At 34.8% G+C, this 14,963-nt stretch overlaps 2 protein-coding genes and 1 pseudogene across 2 annotated transcripts; 1 reads left to right on the forward strand and 2 right to left on the reverse strand.

The window, feature by feature from the left end:
- Positions 1-6,275: 6,275 nt before the first annotated feature.
- Positions 6,276-10,304, forward strand: LOC132274751 (probable aldo-keto reductase 2). The gene is made up of 5 exons (XM_059776085.1): positions 6,276-6,744; positions 8,276-8,476; positions 8,728-8,900; positions 8,994-9,096; positions 9,702-10,304. The coding sequence occupies exons 1-5, from the start codon at positions 6,526-6,528 to the stop codon at positions 10,041-10,043; spliced, it is 1,038 nt and encodes a 345-aa protein (XP_059632068.1). The 5' UTR covers positions 6,276-6,525; the 3' UTR covers positions 10,044-10,304.
- A 295-nt stretch (positions 10,305-10,599) lies between these two features.
- Positions 10,600-12,141, reverse strand: LOC132273015 (probable xyloglucan galactosyltransferase GT12; annotated as a pseudogene).
- Positions 12,142-12,724: 583 nt separating this feature from the next.
- Positions 12,725-14,963, reverse strand: LOC132274752 (probable xyloglucan galactosyltransferase GT12). Its single transcript, XM_059776086.1, has one exon. The coding sequence runs from the start codon at positions 14,576-14,578 to the stop codon at positions 12,869-12,871; it is 1,710 nt and encodes a 569-aa protein (XP_059632069.1). The 5' UTR covers positions 14,579-14,963; the 3' UTR covers positions 12,725-12,868.

A 14,963-nucleotide genomic window follows, 5' to 3' on the forward strand; every position in this document is an offset into this window, starting at 1 on the left:
TACCGATCAATTCCTGCATTTGTAGGAATCAAATGAAGCGGGAAGGAAATATTTTTATTTTATTTTTTAATTTGATTGATTCCTAACCATTCTCTGAACTTTTCAACAAAAGGAATGGTTATTTCATTCTCATTTTTAAAAATATAAATAAATAAATAAATTGAATAAAAAAATATATTTTGATGAAAATTCAACACGTGGCTATGTTCTTCCCCTCTCTCTTCATCGGAGAACTAACCGCCGATTTTGATTGGCAAGATTTCGGTGCTATCACCAGTGTTAAAGATCAGGTTTTCTACGAACACGTTTGGATTGATTTGGGAGAGAGATCAAGTTTTCTCCATACACGTAGATTTTGGATTAATTTAGGAGAGAGAAGCTTTCGACCCACCAAAAGATTTCGGATTCCTTTGTACACGTTAATTTCTGGTTGATTTATGATTGATTTAGAAGAGAAGCTCTCAACCCACCAGAGCCTTCTCTTCACCAGACTATACATTGATTTCGAACCCTGAGGTTTGTGCAATTTTGTGAAGGAATTTGGATTGATTTGTGTGGCTTCGTGGACCGCGAGTCTGCGACGGAAGTGGTTGCTCCTCTATTTGTTCTTTTCTTTTGTCCGGCGGAGCTTTCTCGATGAGAGTTGTGGTTGTGGTGGTGATGACTAACTATATATATATATGTGTGTGTGTGTGTGAATATAGGTTTTCCAGGCATTTTTAGAGAGAGAAAAAAAGGCAAGAGGGGCTTTTCTTTTAAGGGTAAAGTGCAAAAAAACCCTTCTATCATCGAGTGTATATCAGTTCTTGTGTGGTAAAAAAACTCTTATATTATCAATTTTGTATAATTAGGTCTCTGTATTATATAAAATGATAATAATATTTTCATTTCAGTTGAATAAATTAATAAATATAAATATAGGTCATGTAAAATGACCTTTTTGTCCCAAACATCACCTAAACCTAATTTTCCTCAACCCAAACACAGCCTTATGCCCATAAGACACTGTTCATCTTCTTTCCTCAGTCTCCACTTCTATCACCTGCCACCACCCATCACCGCCACACCCTATAAGCATATAGATATGCAATTTTAAAGCGGTGAAAAAAGCAAGCAAAGGAAGCAAAGAAAAAGAAAAAGAAGATAGAGGGTGTGCACCAATTTGTATGGCAGCAAGGATCCCAACAAATTTGTATAATGTGTCAATATACAAAGTCCAAAGAATTTGGGGGAAATTGTGGAGCAACTCAGCGACTGGTCCATCACTTGACCCGAACTCGTGGACACCTTCAATTGGCATTCGATCCACATCCAATATAGAATCACAACATCAATTTAACCCATCAATTGTGAGAAATTGTTGCAGAGCCACCATGAGAGAGGGTGATTGGTTAGAGAGAGAAAACGTGTGTTTAAGAGGTAACGGCAGTGAAGACAAAGAAGGACGGCAAGGAGTTGCTCAACGATGATGAAGGATTTACCGGCGATGAAGGACAGCAGCTGAGCTCGGTTTGAATGGACTGAACAAAACGACGGCCGTGGAGAAGATTGAATGTTAAGATTGAAGCTCACCGAACTGATTGTCACCAGATTGAAGCTTTTGGGTCATTACAATTCACGACTGAAGTTCGCCAAGTTGTTGAACGAAGCTCACCGGAGCTAATGGTGTTGAAGCAGCTTTTGGGTCTAACTGAAGATCATCGAAATTGTTGAGTCTTTGAGTGCAGCTCGCTGATTTGAAGTGAAGTACGTCAGAAATGGGTCTCATATGTAACTCCGGCCAGAATGATTCTTCAATGAAGAACACTGTTGGTTCATCTTTGAGGCACATTAGTTTGGTCACCAGTGGTAGTGCATGTAGATGGTGGAGCTTGCGTGGACGTTATCGATTTCATTCTCTCTGTTGTTAATGTAGATGAAGCTAAGTTGGAGCACGCTGAACTAAGTGAATGTGAAGCTTGCCGGACTGAACTGGGTGAATATGAAGCTTGCCGGACTGAACTGGGTTCGCCAAAATTCGGGTTGTTGTTCGCTGTTAGCTTCTTGGTTTGGTAGTTGAAGCTCAATGGTGGAAAATGCAGTTTGTGGAGGTCACAGTTCTGTCACTAGTATTGTTCTTGTTGCTTAGAGCTCACTGGCCTTCAATGCAACTCCAAACGAGATGGGTCTCTAAATTCAGCTTGTCAAAACTGTTGAATCTTTGATGATGGGTCACCGACAAGGTAGAGCAATGAAGCTTACATGAACCGGATGATTGAACTGGGTTTCGTTGAGGTGGGTTCGAAGGTCACTATCACTGGTGGAGCAAGCAGAACTTGGGTTCGCCGGATTTAATGGATGGAATGAAAGTTAGCCGAAGTAGTTGATGAGGAAGAAAACAACTGAGTTTTTTTTTAGGGGCAAAATGGGAAGAACAAAGGGCAAAATTGGGTTTTGTATTTTTTTTTTTTTTACCAAAAAAGTGGTTAGAGGAACTAATTGTGCACCTTTTTTGAATTTTGTGGACTTGCATGCACATTTCAAAAAACATGAACTAATTTTACACAAAGTCTATATATAAGGGGGTTTTTCACTTTACCCTATATTTAATCAATTTTAAACACTAAGGAAAAAAATATAAAAAAATTTAAATAATATCTTTATTTCTGAATATGTGCAATTATCCAAAAATCAAACACAAGCTAGTGTGCACTTGCAAGAGGACTCAAATAGCTATTCGTCCAGAATAATTACCCATTAATATCATAAGTCATGATAGTGATTGCGGAATAAGTTCCTAATATATTTATGATTATGACTAGAGTGGGGTAAGAGAGAATATTGTTCCCTGTAATTTTGAGTTTGCGACTCTTATCAACGCGTACCAGAATCATTATATTATCATTATATATTTACTTCACCCTAAAACCTGAATGCTTTCTAAAGAAAAAGATTTTCCTTACTAACGATTTAGCGGTTTAGCGGCAGGGGTCAAGTCTCCTAATAAATATCAATTAAGAAAATAATTATTATTATTATTGTTAAAAGAGTGCTAATATTTTGTTTTTTTAAAACTAAATTTTTACCTTAGACTGCGTTTGATTAGACGGAAATAGTAAGAAAAGAAAAGAAAAGAAAAGAAAAGACACAGAAAATGACAAAAAAAAGGAAATAAAAAATGAAAAGAAGATTGATTTTCTATTATGTATTTGATTTATTTATACCAACAAGTTAATGACCTAACGGTATCAACCTCTAACCAACTAAGAAAAAAAATATGAAAATTTATTCAAGAAAATTATTATTTTATAAAAATTGTAAAATAATAAAAAATTAATTAGTTTTGTATATATATTAAAAAATAAAAATAAAAATGATGGAGTTTTCAATTAATTTACTATTTATTTCATTCATACAATGAAAACAACTAAAAATGAAAGTCTAAGTTAATTCAAACCCTATCAATGATAAAGTTGTTGTTGGACTACAATTATTGAGTCAAAAAAATATGATAAAGTTTTTGTGTAAAATAATACAATGAAGTTGTGCTTTCACGTGAAAATAAAATTTCTCCGTGTTTTAAGCACGAAACGTTTTTGAGGAAAATAGAAAGTTATGAGAACTTTAAGGCTTGCTCGGTTTGTAACTATGGAAAAAGTTTTTTATTATCTGAAAATTGAAAACTGTACAAAAAAACTCTATTTGATTCAGTTTCCGAAAATTATTTTGTGAAAACTCAGTTATAAAATTACCTCTTTTTAGATAACAATATTTTATAATTTTTTGAAAACTGTTCTATATTTTCTGAAAACTATTTTTAGGGTTACAAACTAAGTATATTCTTAATTTTTTAGAACTTTTCATTTTCCATATGACCAAACTCTTAAAAAAATTTAAAATTTTATATTTCCTTTCTTTTCATGTTGATTTATAAAATTTTCTATTACCTTTCTTTTCATATTGATTTATCTAACCAAACAAAACCTTTTAAAAAATCCAAACATTCTAATTTCAAAAGAGAAAAAAGATCACTGGCGTATAGCTTTTAGTGTGATTCGAAAATAATTTTATTATTATTTATCTCTTTTTGCTCTTTGAAAAAATCAAATATTGCCCACAAGAAATACAATAATAAGATTATATTCTAATATATATATATAAAGTCAATAGTGACTTTCAAAGTCATTTACATTTATTTAGAATTTTAATTGCCGAAGGAACCTGTCCTAGGAAATAACCATATTTTTTATTATATTCCTTGCAAAATTCAAAATTCTCTATGAACTTGTAGTCTGTCGCAATCCATGGTGACAAAGTCACTGACACTGATATAATTGATATGTGAATAAAAACTCCATTATTGACTTCCAGGCCATCCTCACTGCACTAATGTAAGAGTGCATATCATCTCATCATGATGATTATATTAAGAATATATACTAATTACAGGTAAAGAGTTAAAAAGAAATTTTAAATTAATATCGTTTTGCAAATAACCTCCAGAATTATAAATTGTTACGATTAAGGTCAAATTTAAAATTTTCATTTCTTATTATATTATTTTTATTATTTTTTTTTTCTTATCTAACTAATTTTATTGTTTGCATCAATTTATTATAAAAATTAAAAAAAATAAATAAATAGAGTTGTAAGTTTTAACTACCATTTACCATTTTTCAAAATGATTAACTGATTATTAAATCTTTACTATTTATAATCATACTTATTATACTTGATTTAAAAAAATTTACCTAAAAAAATAACTTCTTTTTCGTACATATATTCATGAAAAATTACTAAATTATTTAATTTTTTTAAAAAATTTCTACTTAAGATTTGTATTTAAACAATTAAATTTAAGAATTAAAGGTAAATTTATGCAAATATAATGGAATATGCCATCAAATTAGTATGAATTTTAAGACAAAAATAAATTAAATGTAATTCAATAAAAAATGACATTATGATTATTTAATGAAATATAACTCCTGAGGGTACCTAGTTCATCATGATGTGAGGAGATCATTCCACGTCTGTCGGGGATGTTAAGATCAGAGGCTGAGTAGAGCTCCAAGCTAGCACAAGGGACTCTTCATAGAGGAGATTGAGAGAGAGAAGGCAAATTTATTTAACACCCTATGGTAGCTCGAGCCTTAGAGTACCATTCTCAATGGTTATGGTTGTGCATATGTGTATTTTTCAACCTTACTAAATGGTGAGAGTTAAGCCCTATTTATATTACTTTCATTTGGGTAAGGACCATTGGTCATAAGAGCCCACTCCCTCTTTATCCAATGGTCGCTTCACCTGGGTAAGGACCCTTGGTAACAAGGGTAGCTCAGTCTTTATCCAATGGTCATTCTATAAGATATATATATATATATATATATATATATATATATATATATATATATATATATATATATATATTATGTGGTCTCTATTACTCGAGCTCAGCTATTGGGTATTAAACATTCTCTCCCACTTGTGTAGACCTCGAAGTGAGGCGATTTCTTGGAACTCAGTTATCTAACCACTGATACTCATATTCCCACAACTGAAGATTAGGAAATAGCCTTCCTCGGGGTTCCGCCTTCCTCGATCAGTAAATTCCGTTATAGGACGAGTAGTTCGAGGATACTTGGTCATTTCAGAAGCACGCCAGATAAGTACTAGTCAGGTATGCTTATTTTTAGAGATGGTGCCACTCAAGTAGACGTCGTAGTACGTATATCAACAATAACCAAGACACGGGGGCATATTTTGTAACAAAATGTGATAATTTAGAAGATACCGCACACAAAATGAACGGGTTTATTTATAAATTCGGACATAATTAGGATTGATTTGATTTTTTTTTTTTTTTTTTTGGGACTTTATCCTATAATAAATCTATGGAATATGCCATCAAATTAGTATGAATTTTAATACAAAAGTAAATTAAATGTAATTCAATAAAAAATTGACATTATGGTTATTTAATGAAATATAGTCAAGATATGGGAGCACATTTTGTAAGAAAATGTGATAGTTTATATAATAAGGTGCACAAAATGAAGAGAGTTATTTATAAATTCGGACACAGCTAAAAGTTTTTTTTTTTCACTTTATCCTATAATAAATCTATAGAATGTGATATAAACACTCAACAAACATTTGTTTTTCTACAAAGAATGTGATATGATAGTTTTATTTGATAAAAATAAGAAAGTGTATTTTATAAATTTTATTTTATGCGTAGTATATGCAAATATATAAAATATTTCATCCAGAAGAATATGGACCGTTGACCTGGCTCCCTTTCTGACCATATTGCCGGCTTTTATTTTATTTTTTATTTTTTTTGACCGTCTTGCCATCTTGGTGGATGCCGAATCCCGCCACTATATGCTGTTAGCACTTAGCTGCATTAAGGTTAGTTTCATATATATATATATATATATATATATATATATATATATAGCGTCCATTGATCTGCAAGTATCAGCTAAAATTAAGAGGTGGGCGGCAAAGAAAGTGAAGCGAAGTAAGAATCTAGAGTGAGAGATGGGGAGTAGAGTGAGAAGAATAAAGTTGGGTTCGCAAGGTCTGGAGGTATCAGCACAGGGACTGGGGTGCATGAGCATGTCTCCAGGCTTGTACGGCACTCCGAAGTCAGAGGAAGACATGATCGCTCTCCTCCACCACGCCATCAACTCCGGTGTCACCTTCCTCGACACCTCTGACATGTACGGCCCCTTTGCCAATGAGATCCTTCTCGGCAAGGTACATTCAACTACATCCACCACTCATTCTTACTTCAATTTGAGTCCAAATCGATCCGTCTTTCAACCCATTTACATTTTAGACAGCTCCTTTTAATTTGTTTTTCATGGTGGATTTTCAGTTAAATTTTTAAAACTTATCTCAATTCAGATTGGGATTGGGATTGGGGTTAGAGTATTGCACAATTTGAGCCCAACTCAAGCAAACTCGGTGAATTCCAAATCAATTAAATCACTCATGTTGCGTTGGGGAGCACAGAATCGGTGCTTTTGACCTACATTTTTCTTCAATTTCATATCCAAGCGGTGGATTTGGTGCTCCCAAACATAACATCAAAGCCTAATATAAGTAATCTATATATATATATATATATATATATATATATATATATTGGGTTTGAATTTGGAGTGAGTTTTGTACTCTGGATTATGCTTAGATTAACCACTCGACTTATTCAATCATTTCGAATTATACCTCTACTTTTTATTTTGTTTTGTTGGATTTGACATTTCTCTAAAGTACTGCACTTGCCCAATACTTTCTTGGATAGTTTTAGATACATATTCAGTACTTTGAAACTTTATTTATAAATTTGTAAATTTATGTTATTTTTTCAAACACATACTCCATACATTTCAAATGTTTTGGAATACATAAGTTCTCAACGCCATGTGGTCTAGTGGTATTTCCTCTCATTTCAAAGTGAAAAATGAGGGTTTGAGTCTCCCAAGTGCACATGGATGTTAATTGCGGACAGTGAAAAAAGGGAAGGTTCTGAACCTTAAAACCCCAAAATCCATGTTTAAGGACACTAGCAACTCTCATATTTTTTCAATTTTTTTAAATTTTATTTTATAAATAATATTAGTAATTAGTTCATAAAAGTACTTATTTGTCATCATCTTTTTCTTAAGCACATATTAATCATAGTATATGGAGGGCAGGTTATGTGTATAGGCCACTTAGGCAGTTGCTAAACATCTCATCTAATAACATGGGACTCATTGTAAAATTCCTTTGTTATTACAAATGCATTATTTTTAATTATTTGGAAAATGTTCCATTTGAGATTGTTTCTTCTTCTCCTGCTTCTTTCTATTTTATAATATTGTGAACCTCATTTAGGATTCCTCTTCTCATTTAGTAGGTCCATTCTCTTACCATGTGACTGTGAGATTATTTACCCTTCCTATTTTTTAAATTTTTTAATTAATATTATTTTTATTTATATATTAAAGAAAAATGATATTTCCAATCTACTTCTGTGCTCCACACTCCACCAACTTTTAAAACAAAAGGTAGAAAATCACACAATCATTTATTGCCCTTTAAAAGCACTCCCACATTCTCACACTCCATAATGATCACAAAATGTAATCTTATATTGTATTTTTGTGGAATAATTATATTATTGAACTTGATTGAATATATATACACACACGTACATTTATACTTGCTATTCCACATCCATGTTTCATATAAGGTAGTTATTGGAATCTTATTATTTGATATATATATATATATGGTACAGGGTCTGAAGGGAGGGATGAGAGAGAGAGTACAGTTGGCTACCAAGTTTGGCATTAGCTTTGCCAACGGCAAGGCAGATATTCGTGGTGATCCAGATTACGTGCGGGCTTGCTGCGAGGGCAGCCTGAAGCGTCTCGATGTTGATTGCATTGATCTCTATTACCAGCATCGCATTGACACTCGTGTCCCTATTGAAGTCACAGTGAGCAAACACTCCCTTTTTCTCTGCCTCTAATGTATCAAATTAGTACTTTGTTGTCTTCACTTTTATTCCAATTACAAAATGCCCACTTCAATATATCTACTTAATAGATGCATTGTAACATATATACTTAATTTTGGAGTTGTAATGTTATTTAAGCTGACAAAATAGGTCGATTAAACAATGTAAATAAGAAGTGACCAATGCACATGAATTTTGATGATCTTAATTTGGGTGCGTGCTTTTGCTAGATGGGAGAACTCAAGAAACTAGTTGAAGAGGGAAAGATTAAGTATATAGGTCTATCTGAGGCCTCTGCTTCAACAATCAGGAGGGCACATGCTGTTCATCCCATTACTGCTGTGCAGTTAGAGTGGTCCTTGTGGACTAGAGATCTGGAAGAAGAAATTGTTCCTACTTGCAGGTGAGTCATCTAGTACCGTGCCATCTAATGTGTTTAGAGACTACTAAGCAATTATTCTGCGATTCTAATTTCACCATTCTTATGTTTATTCAGAGAACTCGGCATTGGGATTGTGGCTTACAGTCCGCTCGGTCGGGGATTCTTCACTTCAGGTCCCAAGATGGTTGAAAACTTGTCTTCACGTGACTACCGAAAGGTTTGTGCTCTTATAACATAGGCAACATTATTGATTAGTCTCAGATTGTGACAGAGTAAACAGGGTAGAATGTTGAGAATTCAAGTCCCCACGGGAGCATGTGGGTGTGTGAGTTTTGCCTGGACTAAAAAAAGAATGTGATAGAGTGGCATTAGTGATAAAGAATTTGCTTATTCGCTTGTGATTGCCAAGAATTTAATCTTTCTTTTTTGCTTGTAAATCATTAAGTGATTAATCTTTTGAAACTAACAAAGCTTTCATAAGTATCACCTTAATGAGGTTCACTTGGTAGCCAACATTCTAAATAAAGAAGATGACTACAACACTTTATTAGTGAGGTCCCTTCTATGGACAAGGCTGGTTTATTCACAAAGCTAGCTCACATATTATTCATATTTGCATATTCTTCAACAACATTGCATGTTGACATTTATACTGACATACTTATAGCTGCTTAAACACTTTGTTTCACGACTAGGAAACATATTAAATTTTGTTTCTGAATTATTTTAAATTAAGCATGTTGACTTATGATAGAGTAATTGTGTTTATGATCATTTCCAAGATTTGATGCTCAAATATACTCGATAAATCCACTTTTGTAGAATCTACCACGGTTCCGATCCGAGAATTTGGAGCACAATAAAAACATATTCGAGAGGGTTAACGAAATGGCAACAAGGAAGGGTTGCACCCCATCACAACTAGCTTTGGCCTGGGTTTATCACCAAGGGAATGATGTTTGTCCTATACCGGGCACCACCAAGATTGAGAATCTGAACCAGAATATCGGAGCTTTGTCGGTGAAGTTAACACCGGAAGAGATAGCCGAACTTGAATCTTTTGCTTCTGCTGATGCTGTTAAGGGTGAAAGATATGAAAACATGTCAGCTACTTGGCAGAATTCAGACACCCCACCCTTGTCCTCATGGAAGAGTACTAACTAAAGAGGTGCATTTTTCACTGAGTTCTAATGCTGCCTCCTTAGCTCTCTTGGCTTTTCATTTATGTGTGCTTTCATTGTGTTTTTTTTCAGAGAATATGTGATCTTTTTCCTAATAAAACAAAAAATAAAAACTGTTTAAATTTGTTATGATTTGTCAAAGATCATAGAACTTTTCTTTACAGATCTGGTTTTTATCTGATTGAGAGCTTGCATTTTGATAATTATCAGAATATCAAAGCCAGAGGGGAAATATTATTTGTGACTATGATGTTATTATTTACACATTTTTTAAATTCCTGGAGGCATGACAAGGTTGCAAATGATATGGTCTGAATTTTTTAAGAATTTAAATATACTTAATATCAGAAACCATAAAAGAATGAAAGAAAAGAAACACTGGAAGGAGAATGTAAAGAAGTCACTTGACCTGTCTACAACCATGAAAAATTTCTTCGTTTTTTTTTTTGTTTCTTCAATCTTTCTTGTTCTGTTTATGCTACATTAGACAAGGAAGATTTGGGATCTTTTCTTTTTGTAAAGTTAGAATCTCATTCATGTTATGTCACTGTCCCAAAAAGGTTGTACTTGTAACTATCATCTTCCACAGAATGAAAATTAGAATCCCCCTCCTTCAACTTCCTCCCAACTCTCTCAAGAACTTTTTTAATTGCTATATCAAATGAATCTTCAACGTTCTCCAATCTAGACCTTGGTTCTGCATATATTATACTGGGAATCAACCTAATGACCTCCTCCCTCTTAGCTAAGACTTCATCTTCAGGTATTTCAAGCAATGTCTTCTCAATAATGGATCCATCTTTAATTGCTTTTTGTGGTATAAACACCAGATATTTTGAATAATCTTTAGGAAAATACCATATATATTGCAGATAGGCAGTAAAAGGATGGTTAAAAACCGGAATGCACCCAGCCAAAATTGAATCAAATGTTAATCGCCTAGAGAATGTTTCTCCCTGAGGAAATAAGCAGAATTTAGATCTTTGAAACACTCTCATCAGTAGAACTGGGTCATTACAATCACTAGAATTACAATCTAGAAACCAGCATTTCCTCCTTGAAGCAAGGCACTGCTTAATAATCTCACCCTGGATAAAACCTTGATTGGGTCTTTGTCCACCCACAAATGAGATGAAGTAGGGTCTTTGCAGTATTCGCAGCTTGTTCTGCCACCAGAATACGTCATTATCACTAGAAAAATGGAAGCTTGTCGGATATGAAATCAAAAAATCTTTATGTGACGTGGGGTTTGAGTCGGTTATCAACGTTGTCATGTTCTTAGCTTCTGGTAATAACATGAGTCTATTGCCCAGAGCAGAATCATTGTTGATTAGTCTCCTGAAATCCCAAGTGACCCTCCAGAAACAAAGAAATGCTCTCTTCCCAGTTCCCCACATGTACTTCCACTCGGGTTTCTCAGCGAGTCACTTGACCAGATCAAGAGCCATGGAGTCCCTCATCAATGTGTTAAAATCCCATAGGTAGCGCCCAACATCGAGTCCAGCATAAAAGGGTACATAAATTGCTGAAGCCAGAGATGAGTCATTTGTTAAGCACTTGTACTGCTTCATTCTGTTATGAAAAATGACTTCCAACATGTATTGGTTTGTGACCGGTATTGTGGAGAAATCTACTAAATAATGCAACCTTAGGTCCAAGACCCTTGTTCAACATGGACTGGCACAAAATATACCATTTGTGCCGGCCAAACAATTGATGAGAAGGTCATCATTGAACTGGCTAGGAAGATCATGAGCATAGATGTATCGACCTGAACAAGAATCCAGATCAGGTGTCATCTTCTCTTTTTCCTGTTTACTAGGCTGTTTGGGGACCATTTCAGTTATGGTCACTGGACTACTGGTTTCACTGGAATTTTCGGTGAAACCATGACAAGGACTAGATTCTCCAAAAATGCAAGAACTGGCGTAGTCAGAAAATGTTGTTATCCCATAAATATTGTCTGCAAATAAATCTGAATCATGAAAGCGAAGCAATAGAAACCATAGGAGGAAGCAGAAGAAGAAAGCACAACAGCACTTTTTGTCGTGATTCCTGTTGATGAATGATTTCAGCATCATTTTTTATGGGTTTTCATGGGTGATAATCACACTCGAACAATGTTTAATTAATAGAGTCGTGGTGACCAACAGTCCAGTCGCCTAGTGGTACCAGGTCCTTACTTTCCAAAGGGTGATCAGGGGTTCGAGTATCAGTAGAGGAATGTGTGTGTGAGTACCAACTAGGAATAAATAAATAAATAAAGTCATGGTGCTCAAAGTACCATAGAAAACGAGCAGAATTTCATGGTGGAGCAAAAATAATGTTGGGCTTGAGAAGGTCTGAAAATCTTTTATTCCACTACTTTCTACAACCTCTATTGGCCTATTTATTATTATTTTATTTTCCTATTTATATTGATTTATTTGGCCTTATATTCAGTTACCAGTTCTTACTTTCACGTTAAAACCCTATGAAGTAGTGAGATTGTTCTGTCAATCCACCAAGAGATTATGTAATTTCTACTATTAGCACATCATTGTTGAGTATTTCAATAACCAATTAGTTCAAATCCTACCCAAACACCAAAAACATAAATAAAATCCACAGAGAGACCATGAAGTGATATAAAGCTAAGGAAAAAAAAATAAATTATATGTAATCTTTTGAAGACCAAATCACCAAACATAATACACATATAAAGAAGAGTTAAAAGAAATAAACAATCCAGTTTTGTATACAGATAGGACAACATATAGGAACAACTTTAGAACAAGAATTAATGTAATGATGTCTATAACCCATGTTCTAATTTTCTTGTTTGCTTTTTGAAAAGAAATAATCCCATTCATGTTTTTTTTCTGTCCCAAAAAGGTAGTACTTCCAACTGTTATCTTCTTCACATTCAATATTAGAACTCCTCCCCTCTTTCGTATCCCTCCTAATTGTCCCAACTCTCTCGAGAACTCCCTTAACTGCTATATCAAATGCATCTTCAATGTTCTCCAATCTAGACCTTGGATCTGCATATATTACCCTAGGGATTAACCTTATAACCTCCTGCCTCATGGCTAAGACGTCGTCTTTCGATATTTTAAGCAGTGTCTTCTCAATACTGGCCTTACCATCTCTAATTGAATTCTCTGGTATAAACACTGAATATTTTGTATAATTCTTTGGTAAATGCCATATGTATTGGACATAAGCAGAACCTGGATGGAAGAAAACCGGTATGCAACCGGCTAAAATCGAATCAAACATTGATCGCCTTGTGTATGAATCTCCGGATGGCTGCAAGCAGAATGTGGACTTCTGAAACATTTTCATCACGTGAACCGGATTGTAACACTTCCTAGAACTACAATCCAGCAGCCTGCATTTCCTCTTCGAAGCTAGGCACTGCTTGATAATCTGACCCCGGATAGAATCTTGAAGAGTAGGCCGCGCAGCACCAATGAATGAGAACAAGTATCGCCTTTTCTGCCTTTTCAGCTTGCTCTGCCACCGGAACACCTCCCTGTCGGTTGAAGGATGGAAGTACGTTGGATATGGAATCGCGAAGTCGTTACTGCTCCAGGGGCTTGATTCAATCGCCAACATTGTCATGTTCTTCGCCTCTGGTAACAACATCAGTTTGTTTCCCCAATTAGTATAGTTGTCACCATGTCTCCTGAAATCCCAAGTGACCCTCCCTGCAACAAAGAAATGGTCCTTCCCATACATTGACCTCCACTCGGGTTTTCCAGACAGCCACTGGACCAGATCAAGAGAGGCAGAGTCCCTTGCAAATGTGTTCATATCCCAGAGGTATCTCCCAACATCAAGTCCAGCATAATAAGGTACGTAAATTGCCGACGCTAGAGATGAGTCGTTCGTCAAGCACTCGTACTGCTTCATTCTGTTGTGGAAAATGACTTCCAACGTGAATTGGCTGGTCACATACCAACTCCTGTTTTGGAGAACCCCTTCAGAATTTGCCGCCCGAGGACCAAGACCCTTGTTCAGCAAGTGCTGGCACATGTCATGCCACTTGTTCAGCGACGAACAATTGCTCAGAATGTCATGGTTGAATCTGCTAGGAAGATCATGAACATAGATGTACCGGCCAGAGCACGAATCCAAATTTTGTGTCATATTCACCCTAGTTAATTCAGTTGTGTTCTCTGCGGTAGGGAGTGGTGAATTAACTCGACTATTCCAACTAGTTTCATTTGGATTTTCAGTTCCAGAGCGCGAATCCAAAATTTGTGTCATATTCACCCTAGTTAATTCAGTTGTGTTCTCTACAATAGGAATTGATGAATTAATTTGACTATCCCAACTAGTTTCATTTGGATTTTCAATAGGATCCCAAGAACTTGAATATCTAGAAAACAAAGTGACTACGCTATTGTTGCCTGCAAACAAGGCATAATAGAAACAGCAAAGCAATAGAACCAAGAAAACAAACCAGTAGTTTCTTTTGCCGTACTTGAACATGATGAGTGGTTTCTCCATCTGATCGCTATAGACTTTCATTTCTAAACAATCTCTCGAATGGGGTGATCATCGAATTCAGAAAAATCTTTAATCAGTGTATTAGAATTGGTACTCAAAAAAATAGGAAATGAGAGAAAAAAATCTTAATAAATGCACTGTAATCCATTCAATATGTACATATATAGAAACGTTTTGAATTTTTCATTCCTAATTAGTCAACTACTCTTAAAATCCCTTGAATTTGGTATTCTTAAAAAAAATAAAAAAATAAAAAAACACACACATACACATACACACACATGTTCAATATAAGGGACATAGATGAAAGCTTAGCTTGAGGGTAATCTTATTTTGGTTTTTCACATTATTTCTTCCAAGTTTAGCTTCAGATTTGATCTAATTAAGTCAAAGTGTGTACATGTTT

This window comes from Cornus florida, unplaced genomic scaffold, assembly GCF_030987335.1.
Source record: "Cornus florida cultivar Cherokee Brave unplaced genomic scaffold, ASM3098733v1 CherokeeBrave_3.0.0_Hap2_Chr09, whole genome shotgun sequence".
In the NCBI taxonomy this organism is placed as follows: Eukaryota; Viridiplantae; Streptophyta; class Magnoliopsida; order Cornales; family Cornaceae; genus Cornus; species Cornus florida.

What these genes read in the sequence shown, in the direction of transcription:
- LOC132274751 (XM_059776085.1), top strand. Translation starts at nt 6,526, where the DNA reads ATGGGGAGTAGAGTGAGAAGAATAAAGTTGGGTTCGCAAGGTCTGGAG. An exon ending in GTGTCCCTATTGAAGTCACA is followed by an intron (nt 8,477 to 8,727) that starts GTGAGCAAACAC and finishes TGCTTTTGCTAG; the next exon opens with ATGGGAGAACTCAAGAAACT. An exon ending in CTTCACGTGACTACCGAAAG is followed by an intron (nt 9,097 to 9,701) that starts GTTTGTGCTCTT and finishes CCACTTTTGTAG; the next exon opens with AATCTACCACGGTTCCGATC.
- LOC132274752 (XM_059776086.1), bottom strand. Translation starts at nt 14,578, where the DNA reads ATGAAAGTCTATAGCGATCAGATGGAGAAACCACTCATCATGTTCAAG.